General features: G+C 52.9%; 4 protein-coding genes across 4 annotated transcripts; 1 reads left to right on the top strand and 3 right to left on the bottom strand.

Moving 5' to 3' along the window:
• Positions 1-680: 680 nt before the first annotated feature.
• Positions 681-2,369, top strand: KRP23_11719 (putative MFS-type transporter YhjX; the record flags this gene model as incomplete). The annotated part of the gene is made up of 1 exon (XM_067882289.1): positions 681-2,369. One exon carries the CDS (start codon positions 681-683, stop codon positions 2,367-2,369), a length of 1,689 nt encoding a protein of 562 aa, XP_067740556.1.
• Positions 2,370-2,783: 414 nt separating this feature from the next.
• Positions 2,784-4,430, bottom strand: KRP23_11718 (putative MFS-type transporter YhjX; the record flags this gene model as incomplete). Its single annotated transcript, XM_067882287.1, has 1 exon — positions 2,784-4,430. The coding sequence occupies one exon, from the start codon at positions 4,428-4,430 to the stop codon at positions 2,784-2,786; it is 1,647 nt and encodes a 548-aa protein (XP_067740555.1).
• Positions 4,431-6,001: 1,571 nt separating this feature from the next.
• KRP23_11717 (uncharacterized protein) lies at positions 6,002-8,664 on the bottom strand (the record flags this gene model as incomplete). The annotated part of the gene is made up of 4 exons (XM_067882286.1): positions 6,002-6,722; positions 6,791-7,630; positions 7,694-7,884; positions 7,957-8,664. 4 exons carry the CDS (start codon positions 8,662-8,664, stop codon positions 6,002-6,004), a joined length of 2,460 nt encoding a protein of 819 aa, XP_067740554.1.
• A 1,908-nt stretch (positions 8,665-10,572) lies between these two features.
• On the bottom strand, positions 10,573-12,183 carry KRP23_11716 (uncharacterized protein; the record flags this gene model as incomplete). The annotated part of the gene is made up of 2 exons (XM_067882285.1): positions 10,573-10,704; positions 11,665-12,183. 2 exons carry the CDS (start codon positions 12,181-12,183, stop codon positions 10,573-10,575), a joined length of 651 nt encoding a protein of 216 aa, XP_067740553.1.
• Positions 12,184-22,801: the final 10,618 nt, after the last annotated feature.

The raw sequence follows: 22,801 nt of genomic DNA, 5'->3' as shown, positions 1-22,801 counted from the left end.
CGCAACTTATATGCGATGGTTTTGTCCAAGTAAAAAAGCGCACTCGGAATCTGCTTTTTATGCACGTACCTAGTACAGTAACTTCGTTGCGTGTAATAGCATGCAACTTAATTGGAATATATTTCGCGAAGATTTCTGGGTGTACGAGAACTTGTATTATTTTCAGCGTGATAGTTGTTTTCTTCACTTTCAGACGGCACGCTTACGACATATGACACGAACGGCGTAAGTCGTTGGTTTCGTTGCATAAATGTCGACTGTGGTGTCGATCGCACGTGTGAGGTGAGTACTAGTTTACCGTGCTGCTCAGCAAGTAAGACGGTAAACAAATTCTAGGATATGTTGTCGTTGAATCGCCCTGAGAACCCATACGGTGACGCTTATTCCGCTATGCGTTCTGGAAATCATGAAAATCTGAGTTGTTTGCACGTGGCGCTTTCCCTTTGGTAGTTGAACATGTGAAAGGTGTCCGAATTAAACGAGAAGTTGGCAGCGATTGTACGACGCTCGAATAAAAGAATGGCCACATGGTGTTCTTATCCCGTGTCTGCAGCACTACCGCAACAGAACAAAATACAGGCATTAGTAAATAGCGAAGAAGTCACTTGGAAGACACATGAATCCGTCTCATTTTCCAATTGACGGATTCATCCTTCTACTACCAACCTCCTGCGACCAAGATGACCGACGCGTCTGTCCAGCAAGTCACGCCTCCCGCCAAGTCCTGCAGCAACAAGGTCACGGGTGTCCTCATCAAACACTGGACCGTGCCCGACAAGCACCGCTCCGAGGAACAGGACGCGGCCGAGGAGTATCTGCTCACCGTCTACCTCTTCGGCAGGTACATGACGCTGCCGTGGATCAAGTTCAACCGCTGGTACCTCTTCTGCGCGAGCTTCATGGTGCAGTTCTGCATCGGCTCGCTCTACTCGTGGTCGGTGCTCAACAACCCCATCGACCTGCTCATCTACGACGACAAGACCAAGGGCATGGCCGTCAACGCCTTCTACATTGCGGTGGGCGTGTTCGGCACGTCCACGGCCATCATGGGTCCGTGGATCGAGCGCAACGGTCCTCGCGCCGGGGTGATGCTCGGAGCGACGTCGTTCTTCATCGGCTGCATCATCAGCTGCATCTCGCTGCACGCCAAGTCGATCGCGGGTCTGTACTTCGGCTACGGACTGTTCTGCGGCTTTGGCAGTGGTCTGTGCTACATTTCTCCGGTGTCAGCACTGCAGAAGTGGTTCCCGGACTACCGCGGCGCTGCTGCTGGTTTCGCAGTGGGAGGGTACGGAGCTGGCTCGGTGGTGTGGGGCAAGGCCTACCTCCCCATCATCGACGCCACGAGCGTTCCCGACCTGTTCATAGTGATCGGTTGCGTCATGGCGTTCATCCTTTTCTGCTGCGCCGTGTGCCTGCGTAACCCGCACTTCGACTTCCACGTAGGCGGCCTCAACATGCACGGTGAAGCCGTTCGCGAGGCGCAGGAGTCGCTCCAGCGCGGGGAGAAGCTGAGCGTCATGTCCGCGCACGAGTACGAGTCCATCATGACCCCGACGGCCAAGGAGATGGAAGCGATGGAGGACCCGAACTCGCACGGCACCAACTCGCAGGTGAAGAAGATGACGCTGATCCAGGCCATCACGTCGCCCGACTTCATCTTCCTCTACATCATGTTCTTCGGCAACCAGCTCTACGGGCTCATCGTGCTGTCCAAGCTGTCGACCATGTGCACGACGCTATTCGGCAAGACGGCCGCGCAGGGCGCCGACATCGTGTCCATCAACGGCGTCTTCAACTGCGTGGGGCGTCTGCTCTTCCCTCTCATCTCGGATGTGATCGTGCGCAAGTTCAACGTCGAGCACGCCTTCGGTCGCAAGTGCCTCTTTTACTACGGCTTGGTCTCGCAGATCACCATCATCGCCATCTTCCCGACGCTGATCCGCAACGAGAGCTACTCGGCGTTCGTGGTGCTGGTCTTCCTGCTGACGCTGTCGTATGGCGGCGGCTTCGGCACGATCCCGTGCTTCCTGACGGACATGTTCGGCGCGTTCAACATTGGCGCCATGCACGGCTTCATTTTGACGGCGTGGTCGCTGGGTGGCGTGGCCGGAGGCCTGAGCTTCAACGCCAAGTACAACGCGGCCATCAAGGACGGCACCACGCCCGTGGACGCGTACGTGGACAGCATTTACAAGATCCTCATCGTGGTGTGCATCACGGCCATCTTCATCGTCATGGTGCGCACGAACCCGCGCGACCGGTTCGAGAAGGGCTACCACTACAGTCTGTTCGGCAAGCGCGTCATCAGCATCAAGCCCAAGGAGGCGGCCGCGGACAAGGAGGATCTGCTTCAGAACGAGATCTAAGATGCAAACACTGTTCGTGTCATATGTCGTAAGCGTGCCGTCTGAAAGTGAAGAAAACAACTATCACGCTGAAAATAATACAAGTTCTCGTACACCCAGAAATCTTCGCGAAATATATTCCAATTAAGTTGCATGCTATTACACGCAACGAAGTTACTGTACTAGGTACGTGCATAAAAAGCAGATTCTGAGTGCGCTTTTTTACTTGGACAAAACCATCGCATATAAGCTGCGGTACCCACAGCATACACATGCCACGCAAACAAAGCAGAAGCATACATTTACCCAACCGACAAGCGACAAGCTAGGCTAATACTAGACGAGTTCGCATCATTCACATCAGCACCACTGCCCCTCAGCAATGCTGCACGCGCTTCTATCAACACCAACGAAAGCACGCAGTCTTCGAGGCGCTTAAACGACCTGGAGGAGCGGGTCTCGTTTCGGAGACTCCTCCTGGCGCTTGACGCTGATCAAACGTTTGCCAAAGATGCTGAAGTGGTAGCCAGGCTCAAAGCGATCCATCGGGTTCGTGCGGACGAACAGCAGCACGCCCACGCCAGCCACGATGATGATGAAGATGTTGTTCACCGTCGTGATATACGCCTCGCTGATCGACACGCCCGCAGCAATCTGACTGCTGTACGCGTTGTTGAACGAAATGCCACCCACCACCCCGCCGATGGACCACGCCGTCAAGATCAGGCCGTGCATGGCGCCGATGTTGAAGGCGCCGAACATGTCGGTCAGGAACGCCGGGATCGTGCCGAACCCGCCGCCGTAGCACGCCGTCAGGATGAAGATCTCCGCCACAAAGGCCGAGTACTCGTTGTTGCGGATGAGAGTGGGCGTCGTGCCGACGATAACCACCTGCAGCACCAGCGTCGTGTAGAAGACGCACTTGCGCGCGAACGCGTGCTCGACGTTGAAATTGCGGGCCACCAGGTCGGAGGTCAGCGAGAAGAACAGCCGGCCGAAGCAGTTGAAGACGCCGTTGATCGACACGATGTTGGCCGCTTCGTCGCCCGAGCGACCAAAAATGTCCGTGCACATGTTCGACAGCTTGGACAGCACCACCAAGCCGTAGATCTGGTTCGCGAAGAACATCAAGTACATGCAGAGGAAGTCGGGCGTCTTGATGGCGTCGATCAGCGACAGCTTGCGCACCTGCGAGTTCGTGCTGATGATGAAATCGATGTCGTTCTCCGACGCCGCAGACTCGTACCGGTGCTTGGACGCGACCAGCCCCACGGGGTCCGTGGCCATCTCGGGTTCGTCCACAGCTTCGCCGTGGATGTTCAGTCCGCCGACTGTGAACTCTAGGTGCGGGGTGCGCAGGACAATAGCGCACAGGTACATCGTGCTAGCCATGACACACCCGACAACCAGGAACGTCGACGACACCCCCACCGCTTCAATGCACGGACGGTAGACTTTCGCCCACACCACAGCACCGGCGCCGTACCCTGCGACGGCGAAACCTGCTGCTGTGCCACGGTAGTCCGGAAACCACTTCTGCAGCGCCGACACGGGCGCGATGTAGCAGAGACCCATGCCGAAGCCGCAAAACAGACCGTAGCCCACGTACACGGCCTCGATGGTCTTGAACGCCACGCCGATAGCGGTAATCGCGTGGCCCAGGAGAAATGCCGACGTGCCCAGCACCACGCCGTAGCGCGGACCATTGCGCTCGATCCACGGACCCATGATAGCCGTCGTCGTGCCGAACGTGCCCACCGCGATGTAGAACGCGTTGACTGCGTGTCCGGCACTGGCGTCGTTGTACACATGGCTGTCGATGGGTTTGTTGAAGACCGACCACGAATACAACGAGCCGATGCAGAACTGGACGAGGAAACTCGCGAAGAAGAGGTACCAGCGAGAGAACCGCAGGCAGTGCGCGGAGTAGTACCGGTCCTTGCCGAGGTAGAAGGTGAAGAGCCATTCTTCGGCGTCGTACTGCTCCGGTGAGCAGAGCTTCCGAGGCACGGTCCAGTGGTGGGCGATTTTGGCCTGGACGGCCTGCACGCACGTCTTGTTGACCTCGCCCTTCGTCGGCATCTTGGACGATGAAGTTGACCTCGGGAGGTTGAGACGGTCCGAGCTTCGCGAGCTTGGAGACCTGCAATCGGCAAAGCAGAGACTCGCCGGTTGAGGAATGGCAGTGTCAGTCAGTCAGTGGCACGCTCGACCTGGAATAGCGGCTGGAGCGGTGTGGAAGAGAGGCATTCGTGGCGTTGCCCAGACAAATGGTTGTTTATACCTACAGCTGCTTGAGTTCAATGTAAACGGACAAGCAGAGAGTTAAAAGGGAAGGACGCCCCGCCCAGACCACCCGGGATTCTTATCCGTGCCACGGATTCTTCATACTGAAGTATTAATAATTCCTTCCCGCTCAATGGATCGAGACAAGTGTGGCAAGAACCGTCAGCTTCCTGTGATTCTACCATGATGTCGAGTAACTGGGCTAGCCATGAGAGTTTTGTGAGTGGACCTTTTGGCATGAAGTTTGCTAGGCCCTTGCCACCTGGGAACATGCTCAGGAGCTTCAATGTTTGGCCTCAAATCGGTCGTGTTTGTGTTTATGGTGGCGGCATATCATCATCCCGTCAAACTATGAGCTGTTGACTGCTGTGGGGAGGAGACGTGAGATCAGTCAGTGGGACAGCTCAACCACGTGATCGACACCCTGTCGATGAGTAAAGCATAGCGTTACCACAGCAAAGAGCGAATGCAGACTGAAGTATGGATCTGTACCACCGAAACAGTTGTCAATGACTCCAGTCTTGTCGATGAATTACTCTGAGTTACTCAAAACCTCTTGTCTTAACCAACGTTGCAAGCACGAACGTACAACTTCACGAAAGAATCGAGTTGGTCAAACTTCTGCCGCGTTCTGCAATCGTTCGCGGCGACTACGCCGTTTTCAGCGGTGGCTCCCCCCCCCCCCTTCGGCTTCTGCATGCCTTCGATGCCGACAATCCGTCGGCCGAAGGGAAACCAGCCCAAATATCTAGGTGGGTTCGAAAAAATTCAAGTATAAGTCAGACTTGATCGGCGATTAATGAGGCCGAGCTCGACAAAGAATGGGTGGGTATTTATGAAGGTACTCACACTTTTGTTGTGGCACTAGAACGCCATTCTTCAATTGGCGCCCAGTTGCAAAATTCAAAGCCCTCATCGAAAATTACTATGTTCTTTGCTCGACTACTTCAAACACTGACACTCGTAGTACTCATGTGCACCATTTCTTCTGCTACAACAACCGATTGCAGCGCGGATCAGCTGATAACTATCAACCGCATCTCGGAGTCGCACCCCATGTCAAGCTACCTCACCCTATGCTACAAAGTGAGTTCCTTCAAGATCTACCCGTTCCATTCTAACCCTACCGGTTCAAGGCAAAGCGAAGTATGCGACCACCACATTTGCCGATCCGGCATCAAGAGATTTTACCAGGCTCCACCATTGCCTCGGTGCAACCTGAACATAAGCGGTGTTGTGAGTACGCCTGCTAAACATCTCCAGGCAATTTGCCCCGACAACACCTACTGACGAGACTAAGAAGAAGGTGTTTAGATGAAAATCTGCTAAATGCATTCTTGTTTCATGAAATTCAATACTCGGTTCAATCATCTAAGTGCAGCCGAGCCAGGCCTCCACCTCCGGGTTGCATGGGTCTCCCACGCCTCGCGCTGGATTTGCAGCTTCCGCATAGCAATATAACCGGCTGAAATATCGCAGTTAATGACCATCAGCCGATTATTGAAGCACATGCCTTCCGAGCCGAAGCGGGTACACTGTTTGTACATGGTTCCGTTGCAGAGCTCGTCAGTAGAATGTTTGTTCGGTGCTAGCAGTGCAAGGTCGACAGAGTATCCATCGGCGCAAATAGCACCACCAAACTTGGATAATGTGGTCTTGTCAGCCGTCGAAATGCGCTCATCAGTGCACGTGAGAGGGTACTTCTCGCCTGCAATCGGCAAACAGTCGGGCTTTGTCATATTGCATGTACCCGATATGAATCCGTTGCAGCACATGCCATTTCGAGGTGCCAATATCATCGATTTTAGTTGCACTAATGGTTCCAGCGACGGCAACCTTGTGACTCTCGGCACTTGAGCAATTTTGACGTCACCGAGCTCCGAAAGACCGTCGAAGCTGGGAATTTCTTCGAGTGAAATCATGCCTACCAGGGCCAAGTAGCGTAAGCTCGTGAGCGACGAAAGCGACGGTAATTTTTCGACAGCTGGGTGGGCACCCATGTGAAGGAATGTGAGATGTGACATCGTGTCGAAGATCCCGTCCGCCACAGTTTGCAGTCTTCTACTCGTGTAGTCTCCCTCGATATGGCTGCCACGAACACATTTCGTTAGTGGGAAAACATTCGACACTTCAGTGTGATAATCCAAGATACTTACAAATACTCAAGGCGTGAAAACTCGGATATCCACTCTGGTAGGTGCTGTGTTTTGGTGTAGGCTAGAATGAGCTGCTGCAGATTAACACACTTCTTCAGCTCTTCTGGTAGCTCTGGAACAGCCCGGTTGATGATTTGGATAATTCGCAGCTCTCCGGATGTCGCCAACTCAGCGAGATTAGCCGTCGTATCCTCAGGGTCCGTCCACTCTGCGTAGGTTTTTGGTGCCATTTGACGGTCGGCAAACACGAGGCATGTGCAATGTTTCTCGCCGAAGTTCCACTGGTAACTAGCAACCACGCACTTGTCGTACTTGCTGCACAAATCATTTGTCGATTTCACAGAGCCGATTGAATACACAAACATGCAGATACCTGTAACCAGGAAAATCAGCGAAAGAAAGAGCTTGGGGGCGAAATGCTTCCCGACCTTCGGTGTCGATAACGGCCCTGTAAAACTTTTCGTGATGGCATCTCTGATACTTCCTGTCCGTGACGTCCTCTCCGCCGGCTGCACCAACGATTTTCGCTTTCTTTCGAGTTGTCGCTCGTGGTAGTTTCGAATCAGAGTCAGGATGATCTTGCGCCACTTATACAGTGACAACAAGTTGAGCGCAGACTTGTAAAAAAGTGTCGTGCCTGATGAAAACTGCAAGTAGTGGAACGCACTACAGAAACTTGATATCTGCGACGGGTCTCCGAAAATCCGAGCTACAACATCAAATGAGCCGGCTCGGAGGGTCTCGATTCGAGTAAAAAACTCTTCGCGATCAAACTCGAACGATTCGATGTAATAGATGAGAACGACCAGAGGTGCGAACACAGCAAAGAACAAATCAAAGCTAGCCAAAGACGAACAAGGAAATGAGTTATGATGCGTATGCACTGAGCGACGATGTACGTACGTATAGTAGAGTCGAGCAATAATCAGGTCAGGGTCCACAACGTAACGCTGGCTTCGATAGCAAGCTACTAGCCAGTTGCAGAGCAACAGAACAGAGTAGTAGTATATGATCGGAGCTGGAAATCCTTTTCGGAGGTACGTGGAAAGTGTGAGGGTTTGGAACACGAGCTTAGGAAGGTCCAATGCTGCCGTCTACATGACAAAATACATTACGTTAGTACTTCAGAAGTACGATAAGTTCTACTCTACCAAGTGTGTGCTTACGAAATAATGTTCACGAATATCTCTTGGCAGCTCGCGCATCCACACGACAACACGTTGAAATACGCTCCCCTTAATCCTTTTATTCTCAGTCACAACCTGGGCAGTAGCAATTTCAGTCGAGTCGGTAGGTTTCGATAGCGATTCATCGCCTTCTTTTGGAGCACCAGCGCGATAGAAAAATATCATCGTGACTGCCAGCCCCGTGTATCCAATCCCAAAAATCGTGAGCAAAATCACCGCTGACACTACGACTGAAGTATCAGGTTTTGGTAGCAACCAGAACTCGCCGTTATCGAAATCTGTCGTCTTCATGACGCCATTGGCGATGCTGTCGGCGTGGACCTGGATGGCAACCGTCATGAACGTCCAGGCAGCCGAAACCATGAACATGATGATCATGGGTACTCCGAGGACACCAAACACATCGTAAAATGTGGCCACTTCTGCAGCTACAATATGGACGACGTGCCCTGGTTCCTGCCATGACCCCGTCCACGAGGTTTTTGGCGTGAGTGTCTTCAGTATCGACGGTCTGGAAGGCCTGATCCGCTCGAGATTGGGAGAGGAACTAGGATCTCCACCTTGCTGGTCTTTCAAGCCGCCAACGTCATCAGTTAAAGACACTAAAAGTGAAACAGGGTCCACCCCCGCCAAGCTTCCAGCACTCTCCACTTGCTCTTGTGGTAGTTCTTCATCCTCGCCTGGCATCTCGCTCTTTACCGCAGAACCAAGAATATAACTCGGCGGCTGGCGAGTGTCAGGAATTGGTTTCATCACTGATCCAAGTTCGTCGTCGTGAAACCTCCCGACTGGTAACTAAAATTCAACGAATCAAAGAAAAAAATGTGCATCCATTAGCTGCTAACTAAACATCAAGGAATCTACATCCATTAGTTGTCGAGAAAGTTAAACAAAAGAATGTATATTCGTTTACGATGGACATGATACCAACTACTGTAAAGACTACCCAGCTTTGGCACAACCCGGGTTCGCATGAATCTCCGGCGCCGCGCTTGATCTCGAGCTTTCGCATTTCAATATAATTTGTTGAAAGCTCACAGTTGGTGACCATCATCAGCGTGTTGTAGCAAATGCCTTGCATTCCGTTGAAAGTCCACTCTTTGTATCTGATGCGTTGCAGAGCTCATCTGTCGAATACTTGGATGACGCCAAGCACGTGGCCACTGCCACAGATACAATGTGGACAACGGATGGCCTTGGTGCTGATGAGGAAGATCGAGACGACCTTGGTAGCATGTACGGAGGACTGGGTTCTCCTGCTGATTCCATTGCTTTGCGTCTTCCCTGAATTCTTCAGACCCAGAGACGTTGTCGGTTTGAAGTACGAAGGATGGCACAATGTCTCCGATGGCCACTGGGGAGACATCGGCCGAGTTCTCATCAATCAAAGATCAACGACGCCTGGATCAGTTTGCGGAGGCATAATAATGTGAACGGAATTGGTTCGTTTCAATTTTCTCTGCTCGAGTCCACTTTTGGGAGTTGAGGCAGTCATCATCCAGCACAAGCAAAGAACTACCAAATGAGGAAGGAGTTGGTCTTAACCCAGCATGCTCCTCCTCAGGATACAATGCAACATATATAGTTTTGTTAAAAATAATACTTAAGCGAATAATCACGGGCTGATCTAAAGGTTCATCAAATGAAAAGATCTCCTGGCTGCAGTCTAGCTCTGCTTGGTTCTACGGCTTAAAAAGAGGCATAGTCAAGCACTTTTACAGCCAAGCCACGCCTCCAAATCTGAGTCACATGGCTCTCCGACACCTCGCTCGATCTGCAGCTTGCGCATGGGAATATAACCGGATGTAGTTTCACAGTTGACGACCATCATGCGCGTATTGTAACATATGCCCTGCATACCGCCAAGAGTGCATTGCTTGTACTTAATGCCGCCGCAGAGTTCATCCGTAGAATACCGGCTTGGTGCAGATGATTCTCTGTTGAGAGGAATCGAAGGGGGACAAATCACGGCACTCTCAACCGCGTCCAGAGTTTTCTTGTCAATCGCTGAAATACGCTCGTCTGTACAAGTAAGTGGATACGTTTCGCCTGAAATGGGTAGGCACTGAGACTCGGTCATGTTGCACGTTCCTGATATGAATCCATTGCAGCACACGGCACTCCTGGCCCGAATCACCACGGACTTCATACTCGTCAAAGGCTCTAGCGAAGGCAAGGTTGCTGCACGAAGAGCGTGGACAATACTCAAGTCACTCACTGCTGAGAGGCCCTCAAAGCTAGGTATCTCCTTGAGCGAGTCCAGCACTGCCAAGGTCAAATAGCGTAAGCCTTTCAATGAGGATAGAGATGGTAACTTTTCCACGTTCGGGAGACTCCCCAAGTGCAAAAACGCGAGATGCGGCATATTGTCGAATATACCGTCCGCTATCGTTTCCAGCCTTCTGCTGGTAAAGTCTCCCTCGACGTGTCTATGACAATGGCATAAACGAATACAGAAGGATTAACACACTCTCAGCAATGCAAAATAACGAGGCACTTACAAGTATTCGAGATGAGAAAATTCCACCATCCATTCTGGCAGATTCTCTGTCTTAGTGTAGACTAGAATGAGCTGTTGGAGATCGTGGCATTCTCTCAGCTCTTCTGGCAATTCGGGGACAGCACGGTTAATGATTTGGACAATTCGTAGTTCTCCAGCAACGGCCAGATCAGCGAGGTTGGCTGTAGTATCCGTAGGGTCTGTCCACTCAGCGTATGTTCTTGGTTCTGTTTGGCGGTCCGCAAACACAAGACACGTACAGTGCTCCTTGGCATAATTCCATTGATAGCTGGAAACGACGCACTTGTCATACCTGCTGCACAGCCTCGTCGTGGAGTGAACAGATCCGATCGAGTACACGAAGGTAAAGATTCCACACACCAGAAACACCAGTGAGAGCAAGAGTTTTGGCAGAAAATTCTTCCCAATCTTCGGCTTTGATATCGACATCAACACCCATGGCGAAAGTTTCTTGGTGATTGCAGCTCTGATTGTCGTTTTCGGTGGTAAATCTGTTGACACTGGTTCAACGAGAGCTTTACGTTTTCGATCAAGTTGTCTCTCGTGGTGGTTCCTTATCAGAGTTAGGATAATTTTACGCCACTTGTACAGTGATAAAAGATTCAGCGCCGATTTGTAAAATAGCGTTGTGCCCGATGAAAACTGCAGATAGTGAAATGCGTTGCAGAAGCTCGATATCTGGGACGGATTTCCGAATATTCGAGCCACATTGTCGAATGTACTCGGACTCAGAGTCTCTGTTCTTGTCATGAACTCAGCGCGATCAAATTGGAATTTACTAACAAAGTAAACGAGAACCACGAAGGGCGCAAATACAGCGAAAAAGAGGTCAAAGCTGCAAAAATGTTGGGCAAAACATTAGTGGTAGGAACACAGCACTGAAACACAAACCATTCGCGACGTACGTGTAGTAGAGTCGGGCAATAGTCAAGTCTGGGTCTACCACGTAATGCTGACTCCGATAGCAAGCCACGAGCCAATTGAGAAGTAGTAAAACAGAGTAGCAAAATATGATCGCAGTTGGAAATCCATCCTGAAGGTACGTATAGAGCGTGATACTCTGGAAAATGAGTTTCGGTAGGTCGAGTGCCGCAGTCTACGATTTAAAGTAAGACACAGCAATGCGTGAGTCAGAGAATCTCAAGGTTTGCTAATATCAAACTTACATAGTAATGTTGGCGAACATCAACCGGCCAGTCCTGCATCCAGATAATCAGGCGATCAAACGTATTCCTGGGAACACGCTTGGTCACAACAGCTTCAGCGGTAGGCTGCTGTACAGCTTCCTCCTTGAGATAGGAAGCATTAGTTTGCGCTTGATTCTCCTCATTCGGGTGCCGAGAGCGATAAAAAAACAGCATGTTGATTGCCAGCGCAGTGTAGCCGATCCCAAAAAGTGCGAGCAAGACCACCGAGGAAACGATTATCGCAGGTTCCGGCTCGGGGAGCAGCCAGAATTCGCCCTTGTCGAAATTCGTGGTGTTCATGATCTTGTTCGCCATAGCATTCGCATTTGCTTGAATCACCGCTAGCGTGAAGGTCCAAGCGGCTGATAGGAAAAATACGACGACCATTGGAATTCCCAGGAACCCAAACACGTCGTAGAAAGTGGCCACCTCGGCAGCTACAACGAAAATTAAGGACGGTCTGGGTTCCGATGGCCCGGAGTCCGACACCCCAGACATCCGCGGCCTCAAAATCGAAGGTCTTGATGCCCTCCCTTTCGTACGCGTCTGCGTACTGCAGGCTCCGGGTTCAGCGACATCATCCGTTTGAGCTACGAGGGAAAACACCGAATATTCATCTGTAGCTCCCCCCGCAGCCTCCTCCGTAGCGTTTACTTGGTGTTCCTTGCTAGCTTCGTTCATGACTTCGCCACAGTTCATTGCACTCAGCGTTGTGCGGGATCTCGTTTCATTTCGAGAAGAGTGAAACCTCTAACGTCTTGTAGTTATAGTCACACTGATAAAAAAAAAGAGTGGAGACCCCTGCGAACTCGTCGCCGACGAGGTTTACAATCCAGAAGATACGCGTGAGGTCTGTAGCTTTACTGGAACCGATGAAGAAGATTCTGTCTCAAATCGCAAAGTTCAAGTGTATAAGAGAATCGACGCGGGATTTTAGTGACGAAATTGATTTCAGTGTTTGCTTGTGATATTTGGACTCAGCGAGTGCCCTTGACCAGGTACAGCGATCCTGTCTTGAGGTATTCCTTGTACTGGGCTATAATGAGCTTGGTGACCTTGTCACCGTCGTCACCGTTCTTCAGACCGAAAATCTTGGTGCTGATAGTGCTCTTCGTGATCTTTTCCGTCTTCCAGCTTGTAAATAAAGAGGTCTTCAAATCCATGGCGACTGGTCCAACGCCGACTTGCATCTTTGACGTCTCAATCAACTTTGCCAATCCGTCATCTTTGTAAACGTTTCGAAAAGTCTCGAACATGGTCGTCGCCGGCCCAAGCTTCCGCTTAGTCAAGATAGTCACGTAGTTTTCCCACGCCTCCAAATTCCGAGTTTTTAATGGAAGCGTTGCAGCATCGTCAAGCTTGAGGATTTTGAAAACGTCGACTGCAGTTTTTTCACTGTTGATCCAGCCCGCAACCTGGTCGCCTTGAAGCTTAGTTGCCCACACTTTTCTGCTCTCAACGTTTTTGGCCGCCACGAGCATCTTCGACACAGCAGGCTCTCCGTAGCGATTTGTGAGCACTTCAATCATCGACACTTTTTTCTCGGGGTTCCGCTTGTTAAACTTGGAAATGTACTTGGCTAGGGCGTTGAAGTTGGGGTTGGACAGCACACTATCCACTTTGTCGTCGAGATTCAAGAGGTTGGCAACGTTGTCAGCAGACTGCCCCTCCTTCAGCCAGGTTCGGAGATTCAACTTTTGCCGAATCGTCGCCGTTGCCGACTTAGCTGCTTTCGTGATCTGGTCGAGTCCAATTATTCTCTCATCAGTGTCCTCGCTCGCTAAGTTACCGGTTCTCAACAGCCTCATGGTCGGTGCATCGTTCCGATCTTCAGTGAGTGCATGACCTGTTGCAGGGAAATCGGGTGTGTTCACGAACTTCGCGACTGTGGATGCTGAAACATGACCAATGCATGCGGTACGGTCACCAGCACGACATGGCGAGAGTCCATGAGTGTGTTGGGCTTCGTAGCCGCTCTTAGCTTTGAACACTGGGTGGCTGGAGAGGAAATTGGACAATGACAGTCGATACAGTACTGGAAGATGAGTCCCATGCTTCATCACACCGGATGTATTGCAATGAGGTCACTGCTTGCGCGGCTGTGAGTATATGTGGTTACTTTAATTACGTTCTGTCTTGCAAACATTTTGGCGGGTGGCTTGCTAATTCAGACCGAATTAGATCCATAAAAAGCCGACCTATCATTGTTTTGTGTGTGTGCTAACGATGCCTACGATTGTGAGCTATTCCCCTAACTCCCTCGATCAGCAATTAACATGTACATGTCATCAATGGAGATAAGGCAGTGTAGCGATGGATGGCCAACCGCCAATCGGCCCTGTTTCTCTCTAATTCGGGAAGGATTAGTTTATTCCGTCTTTAGTCAGTCTCCCGCCACATGCTTAAAATCGCCCAAGATCCGCCTGTCCATAATTAAGCATAAAATTAGCTGAGAGGAGGAAGAATTAACGCACTACGACAGAATTATCGTGGCAGAATTAAATAGTGAAAGGCACACTACAAGTAACTTGCTCGTTTGAGTCTCAGGATAATCTGGGGATCGGTCCTGTGATTGATTATGACGATTGCAAGTCCAAAACATTTCGTAAACATGTTTACACTCTAGATTGGCGAGCTCGATGATGCATGCGGGTTTTGCGCTCGATGTCTTCTGCCTTGTGGGGTGTGTTTTTGACCGGGAGGGTAGGCGCGACCGAGAGAAGGTAGACTGAGCCTAACGCACAAGCTCCGAGTGCGAAGGGTCTGTGAGAACGATCTCCCATTTCTGCTTGACTAATATCCACACGCCCTTGGTTTGCGTGGCATGGCGCTTGTACGCTCTGCGCGGGACTTTCGAATTTCGCTTTGAATGCGAAGTGGGTACGCGGTACCCTTTATAAATTGATATGGAGACTATAACAATTAGTAGAGGGCATCTGTTGATCGAGTGTTCAAAAGGCTCGGCAGTATCTGTATGCATCTCCGAGTACACCTTTTACCAGGCAAGTTGAGCACTTTCACAAGCAAAACGGATTTGGCCAGCTTGTGCAACTTAATAATTTAACGAAAAAAGGACTCTTGTCAGGCAAAGTGGTTTATATCAAAACTACATTCTTAGCTCCATGTCTTCCCCACGCTCGGCAAGAAAAATGTTTTTGAAGCAGTGTCGCTCCATACGCCAGACCAGTCGCTGGGTAAGGACTTCCTTGCAACTCTCTACGGCCTCCTTCATGAGCGCCATTCTGTTCGCAGTCAGCGAGTTATACTGGCCTCGTATTAGCAACTCACGCCGCTTGGCTGCGAGATGCAACTTCATGCGCGCCTTCAGCACGCTGAAGCACCCTTCGATTGCGTTGCACATCGGGCTGTACGGTGCCAGCCGTAGGATAACCAGCTTGTTGCCCATCGGTGACAAGCTGCTCGCATGCCATTGTCTCTACCTGGCTGTGGGCGGGGGCGTTGTCGGTAATCACGACGACCTTTTTGCCGACACAACACTCCTTGTACTCGTCGCTGTTGAGAGCAGCAGCGAACAGGTCCGCGACAAAGCGTGCATTCTCCTCCATGTGAACGGAGCCGTCGTATGTACGCAGCCATACTAGCCCGTTGCCTGGTGATACACCACACTGAACGTGGAGATTCTTGCCTTTCGACGCCGGAAGGGTCACGACGGCACGCTCGCCTACACGAGCCCAGCCTTGGTTGCGTGACAGGTAGATGTTGAAATTCGTTTCGTCGTGATAGACGATCATCCCCCCGGCCGCCACGTGCGCGTTGAATGCCTTCGCGAACGCCATTCGCTTCTCCTTGTTCACGGCATTATTCATGGCGCCTTCTCAATTCGAAGTCCCTTGGCTGTGTACAACATGCCGTGCAGCGCGCGGTGGATGGAGGTGATGCTCACGTCCACCGACAAGTCGCTCAGCAGTCTGTCTTTCATGACAGCCATGGTCATGTCTGCCTGCTCATTGATGTACTTCTCGAGCTTGGACATGACCTCGACCGTCATCTTGATGCACGCAGTCCGCACACCGCCACGGGGCTGCTGCTCGATGCTGCACTTAGCTGCGATGCGCCGCGCAGTAGTGACAGACACAGCATTGCTAATCGCAACGCCCAGCCAATCTTGGCCAGCCAAAAACGCGTCGATTCCGCGCTTTTGTGCGCTGTTGCGCTCAAACTGCTTGGCTTCGCGCGATACAAGGGGCGGTGTCTGGGGCGTCACAGACGTGGGCGGCGGAGTCATTGTTGGAGAGCTGCTTGGGGAGGCTTGGGAGGAAGGAGGTGAACACGAAAATGAAGGAGTGTCTGCATGGATACCATGGGCGGTTTTGCCAGTATCGAGTGGCTCACGTTGCTTCCACACCACTTTGGTTGGAAAAAATATGGCGCCAAACCACTTTGGCTATAAAACCTTATTTTAGGTGAATTAATAAAACCTCGATTGATCGCTTTGCTTGTGAAAGTGCTCAACTTGCCTGGTAAAAGGTGTACACATGTGACACGAAGTGTTCCTGGTTTTTCTGTGACGCACCGCCGTCGCGACTCTGGTCTAAAATTTCGATCATGGATACTATTGGATGAAATGGAGAATGTGACTCGGCTGTACCCGTGCGACACGGGTGACGTATGGAGTGCGACTGATTTATGGAAAGATCTTACGCCCAACCACAGATGGGCCCAACTGGCTGGAAGTGTGTGTACAAATCCACGATTGCAAACCCGCATTATGTCCAGCCCCCGGACTTTCCCTTACGATGAGTGCCTAAAGCCTGGCGGAAAGTGCAGTTGAGAACGTATCTCAGATTGTACCTCATCTTGCTGTGGTTCAAAGTGACTACTAAAGATACTGAACCAAGATCATCCACTACCAACACCCAAATCGTGCGCTGGAAGCCCCAAGAGTCTGGATGTCAAGTACATCCTGAATCCTGACTCCAAAATTCTGACTCCAGAATACCAGAATCTTGACGGTTGACCACTGACTATTTGACTTCGAAGACAGTGGTACGTCATCAAGTGAAACGCAATTGAACTACCGCCAAAGAACCCAGCAGAACTGTCGAGTCGACACTTTTGAAGCTACGAAGACAATGTACCCAGACCATACTGAAGCGAAGACAATTGGACCCAAGCCATAGTGAAATCAAGATAAATCACCCAGAGCCGAGATCTAGAAAGAATTGATAGTTTAAGGCTTACAGCCAACAACAGAGTTTGTTTTACCCCGTACTGCGCAAGTGAATTCGGCCAAGCCTGCCGACGGAAATCTGGAGGACCCGAGACTACGACCGCGATACAACAAGGGGCGCTGCGGCCATTAAGGACGGGTCGTCTGTGGCATCTCCACCTCATAACATCAAGTCCAGTTAGGTGGTGACCAGAGGCGCTCCGGCACCCTGGGTTGACCCACCTATTTCATATCCTAGTTGGGTCGCTAGCGTGCTGGTGTTTGCCCATTTCATATTCCCTTGCTATTTGAGGTGACTGATTAGCAGTTGTCCCCCGAAGTGATAGTTTAACTGCTGTGTGTATCGACTGACTATATTATTTGATAGTTTCTCTCTTGATTGAGAGTGGTGCGCGATTTATACGAGTGTTCGGACTGACTAGGTGTCTGAATTGTAAGACTCGAGTGAGCCTAGCGAGTGACCCACTGGCCAAGGGTCGATAAGAATAAGTGACGGCTATTTGTATTGTTTATAACTCTGTATTTGTTGGCTATTGGTGTTTGGGGTGCATCCTGGGTAAAGGTGCATCCTGAATTCCCGATACTCTGGGTGTGAAATCCAGACTACACTCTGCCTTTCTGTCGAGAGTGCATCCCGAAGTGAACGTACGCTCGGCACAACTTCAAGGCCACCTGCTCGGTGAAGTGCCGTTTCGTCAAAGACAAACGAGCCGACAGGGATTCCGCAAGGTACCCACGCCACCAAGAACCCAAGCTTCCGCTTCGCGGTGAGATCTTGGATACTTGTTGACTCCTACAAGTCTTCCCTCTTCAATCCTAGAGGAGGAAATCCTGGAGCGCGCTATACGAACCCCCCTGGGCGGTAAAGGTTTCATCGACCTCGCCACACATGTCAACGGAAGATATGGCCTACGGACAGAGACGTGATCTTTTACAAAGATTCTGCTCAAGCGCAAACTACAAAGGACCTTCGTTACAGCTTATCACTTTGATTGGTTAATATTGCATTTGATTTGACTAATAGGTGGCTTAAAATAGAAAATATAATTCTCACAAAGTTTGCTTCAGCATACGGGAGTGCCTTGTTTTGAATGGTGCCAAGCGCGCCATTTGAGCGATACAAACAAGCTACTATTGGTACCGGTATGGTGATATTCCGTCCAGTCATTCAGGGATACACACGGCCTCCAGCATGTTTAATTGCACGTTTCAGAGTATAAAGGAAAGTGATATTCTGTGTTATCGCTAGCCTATCCTTAGTTTATCCTTACTTACCCGTCGTCATGCAGGTCACAGCTGAGCGGCGGATCCCGACGCCAGAGCGCCCCATCCCTCACGATCCTGACGCCAGATCCGAGGGATTTCAACACTCCTCCACGCCGGCAGCGGCGACCTCCCTCTCGTCTCAATGGAGACCTACGATGTCCCGCAGGTTAGCCAGTCTCGGTGCCTCCAAGGCCTTGGTGAGGACGTCTGCTGGCATCTTCTCGCTCCCTAGGTACTCGGCCTTGAGCACCCCGCGCTTCGCAAGCGCGCCCACGAACTTGATGCGCACATCAATGTGCTTCGCCTTGCTCGATGAGCTTTCACCGTCGAGCTGCTTGAGCGCCGCTTGATTGTCGACACGCAGCGACATCGGGCTGGCATGCGTGATGCCCAGCTCTCCAAGCTACTCGCGCACGCCCAGCAACTCTGTATCCATAACCGAGGCCGCAGTGTACTCAGCCTCCATGGTGGAGAGGCTGACGCCGGTCTGCTTCTTGCAGATCCACGACACGGGCATCCCGTCAACCGTGAGAAGGCCGCCGGTCACGGACTTCCTGTCCGTCTTGTCGGCAGCGAAGTCCGCGTCGCTGTACGCGATGACCTCCAAAGCCCCATGGCCCTTCATGCTTATCCGCAGACTCTTGGTCCCTGCCAAGTAGCGCGCGATGCGCTTGCCGAGCTTCCGTCGGACATCGTGGGGCTGTGGGTGCGTCGGGACGCTTTGTGCACCGCGTACGCGATGTCAGGGCCCGTGCAACGCGCCCTGACACATAAGGCTCCCCACGAGCGACTGGAACTTGCGTACTGTCACCACGCCATCTCCTCCAGTTGTGGGCAGAAGCTCAACTGACGCCTCGTCGATCTCGTTCCACTCGGCGCCGATCGGGGTGCGCACGCTGTGCACTGACCCCATCCCATGCTCGCGCAGCATCTCCTCGATGGCCAGCTCCTGATCTAAGTCGTAGCCCTCGTCCTCGGCGTATGACACCCTCATGCCGAGAAACTTGCTGGCGGGGCCGAGGTCCTTGATGGAGAGCTCGGTCAGCTCGCCGAAGAACGCGTCGACGGCTTGCTGCTGCATTCCCGTGACCAGCAGGTCGTCGACATACACGCCGACAGCCACCAGGACGCCTTCCCGGCGCCTGTGGTACACGCACATGTCCGTCAGACTCTGGGCGAAGCACAACTTGATGAGAGCCTTGGTTCCAGAGGCGGGCTGCCTGCTTGAGGCCGTACAAAGCCTTCAGCAACTCCAGCACCAACTCGCAGTCGTTGGTCACGCCCAGTTGCTTACGCACGTCTTCTGGAATCACCATTCCGCGCGGCAGGCGCAGGAAGATGTCCAGCTCCGCCTCCTTGTCGGCCTTGACGTACGCGTTGGGCACGTCGCCGTGCTTCGCGGGGACTCGCCACTTGCGCTCGTGGCCTCAGCCACCGACGCTTGAGCTTCGCTCTCTAGCGCCTCGTCACCTTCAAGCGTCTCGTCGCCTTGCAGGCAGAGTCTCTGCACCTGCAGGTTCTGCTCCTTGTCGAGCGTCTCGATGTTCTTGACGTGCTGCGCGGTTACCACCACCCTGTCCTTGGGCAAGTACACTCGGTACCCCTTGGTCTCTTCGCCCACGCCCACGATCATGGCCGTCTGCGCGCGCTGCGCGAAGTTCTTCTTGCGCGGGGCGCGGTACACGGTGCAAGGCGAACCGAACACCACGATCTCTCCAAGCGGCGGAGACTTGCCCGTCAGCACCTTCAACGGCGACGCACGTCCTGGGTTGGAGTTGGTCGGGGCGCGGTTCAGAATGTACGCGGCGTACTGAACCGCGTCACCCCAGAACCTCAGCGGAAGCCCACACGTAAAGATCATGCACCGCTCCATGTTCATGATGGTGCGGTGCATGCGCTCGGCCTTGCCATTGCTGGACTGGTCCCGCGCCTCGCTGCGCTGCCTGGCCACGCCCGTGCGCTTGCAGAACAAGTCCACTTTCTCGTACTCTCCTCCGGAGTCCGTGCGCAGAACGTGGATCTTGCAGTCGAACGCCTTCTCGAAGTAGACGAGGAAATGATCCAAGAGCTTCGCCGCCGCGTCCTTGGTGCGCGCCAGGAACACGCGGCAATAGTTCGACTTGAAGTCGAAAAAGTTCACCATGTATCGGTTGCCGAGGCGGTAATTGGGGGTCATCGGCCCCTTCAAGTCTGAGCAGATGACTCCATCCACCCTGCCGATGGGTGAGTGGGTACCGGTGTCCTTCTTGGACCGCCGGTTCTTGGTCTGCTTTCCCTCGGCGCACGTGAGACAATTCACATGCTTGTGGTCGGTCAGGCAGATGCCTGAGCTCGGGTCCTTGGCTAGCAGCTCCACCGCATCGTAGTTGAGATGGGCCAGCCGCTTGTGAAAGTCCAGTAACGTGCCTTGCTGCACGTCGCCCGACACCTCCGCAGACTCCGTGCACTCCTGGCTCAGCGCGGTCATGATCACGTCCGAGGGCTCCCAAGACTGCGCGAAGTGCGCGAGCTCCTCGGCGTGCTGCAGGTAGTCGGTCCGCGACTGGCCCACCTTGGCCATCAACACCGTGCGTAGCGGTGGGGAGGCGTACTGAACAATGTTGTTCAGCACCAAGTAGTCGGCGCTGCTCCCCGTGGCCTCGGAGATACATGTAGTGCTCGGGCCATGACCTCTTGATGTCCTTCGGCGCCGTGAACAGCTTCATGGCTTGATCGGGCGTGATGTTGGTCTTGAACGCGTCCAGCATCCGCTCCATCACGTACTGCAGGGTGGGCAACTGGTTCCACCACGTGTCCACCTGCTTGTTGTAGTACCGCTCGGCCGTACCCGACAGGTAGTGGCCGAGCAGGTCTACCTTCACGTCCTCTGACCACGGAAAGTCGCACGCCTACTGCCCGAGCGCCACTTGCCGCTCGAATCGCCTGCCCCAGTCCAGGAACCCTGAGCCCAGCCCGACGTACAACTCCTTGCCGTCGAACGGGCGGATCGCCAGCTTCTTCTGGCGGGCGTCCGGGTATCGTAGCGCCTCGCCCTGGTTCTGCTGCAGATACTAGTACTGGGCGGGGACGACTGGCGGCTGAGCTTCAGGCTGCCGAGGTGCTGGTGCCGGTGCCGCTGGTTGCTGCTGCCCTCCTTGTCCGTCTTGGGCGGCGTGCTCCGCCGCGTAGAGCCTCTGCAGCTCCGACATGCCGTAGCCCGGCTCGTGGGACCTGACGTCCGCATGGCGCAGCCCGAAGTACTGCGGGGCCGCTGTCGGCCTGCGAGGGGTCTGCGTGTGCGGCGTGCCACTCAACGAGTCGATGTGCATTCTGGACCCGCGGCCAAGGGCCGACGCGAACAGGCTCGTGTCCATCAGGGCCTTGGCGTCCTTCTTGGGCGGCTCCAGGCGCTGCTCGAGCTTGGTCTGAGACTCCTCCAGCTTGTCCAGCCGACGCCGCGAAGCAGCTCCGACGCTTCTCCCCCCTCCGTGGTCGCCGGCGCGATGTTGCCGGGGTTGCCATCTGTAATGGGTCTGCTTAGACCCACTACTTAAGCTTACACGTGTGCGCACGTGTAGGAGGAAGCGTAGGAGTAATTTACTTAAGTTCTGTATACTTGTATCCACAAGTATACTTAAACCTAGATAAAAGAACCAAACGGAAGCTTTGGTGGTAAATGAGAACTGTATTGATTGTAAATGGGGTTTCCTCCTAAAACTGATATTTCTAATGAGAGGTTCTGCCATTGGATGGCTGGCAGAACCCCTATCTATTGAATGACTCTCATTGGTAGAAAGGTGTTACTTTCTACCAGTCATATGCCTTTTGCTATGAATGTGGACCACCCTGTGGTGGTCACCTGAATGTATGCCTTAGTGCATGTTGCACTAAGGTAGGAGGTGAACCGAATGTGTAGCCCCGCTACACCATCCCCCCGTTAGGATTTGACGTGCCGGTCTCGACACGTCAATCCGTATTTTCTTCGGGAGAACACGTGCTCATTCCCAATGAGCACGCCAACGACGTCTTCGTCTAAGACGCCGGCCGCTTCGGCAACAGCAAGTGCTGTCGTCGCCTCCAAGGCGACGACGGCCGCTGCCTCAGCCACGACCGCTACTGGCATCGCCTCGACGGTGATGCCGACAAGCGCGGCAACAGAGAGTCGCCTCTCTGTTGCTGGATACCACTCGAGATGGCATGAGAAACATGCCATCCGAAACAAGACAGGCAAGATCATTGCTGTCGAAACCGGAGTGGGCATCTACTCTCCGGGTGGAGAGGGAGTTCCCCTCGACTACGGAAGTGAAGTCGAGGAGGGGGAACTCGAAGGAGACAAGGACATCTTGTCTCCGGGCCACACTGACCACAATGTGGGTCTGCGTCGTCCACGCGAGGACGACCCGAACGCTTCGAGCTCGAAGCGTTCGCGCAGCGGCAGTGGAACACCGCTCGCTGCCGCTGGAGCCTTGTCGACTCCGCGGGATGGAGATGACTCCACTCCATCCGCTGCTGTTGCGGCCTCGCGCACTGAACCAGTGCGTGAGCCGTGGATGCCGTCTCAGTCTGAGATCGGCAGCCGATTCGGTGCGACCGCGCCACCGAATCTGTACGCGCTGTACTCGTGCAACGCCATCGTTGACGATGACGTCGCGAAGCGAGTACACTTTGATCCGTTAACGA

This window comes from Phytophthora ramorum (assembly GCF_020800215.1).
Source record: "Phytophthora ramorum isolate Pr-102 chromosome Unknown Phyram_PR-102_s0012, whole genome shotgun sequence".
Taxonomy (NCBI): Eukaryota; Oomycota; class Peronosporomycetes; order Peronosporales; family Peronosporaceae; genus Phytophthora; species Phytophthora ramorum.
This window is presented reverse-complemented; position numbering and strand designations above follow the sequence as displayed.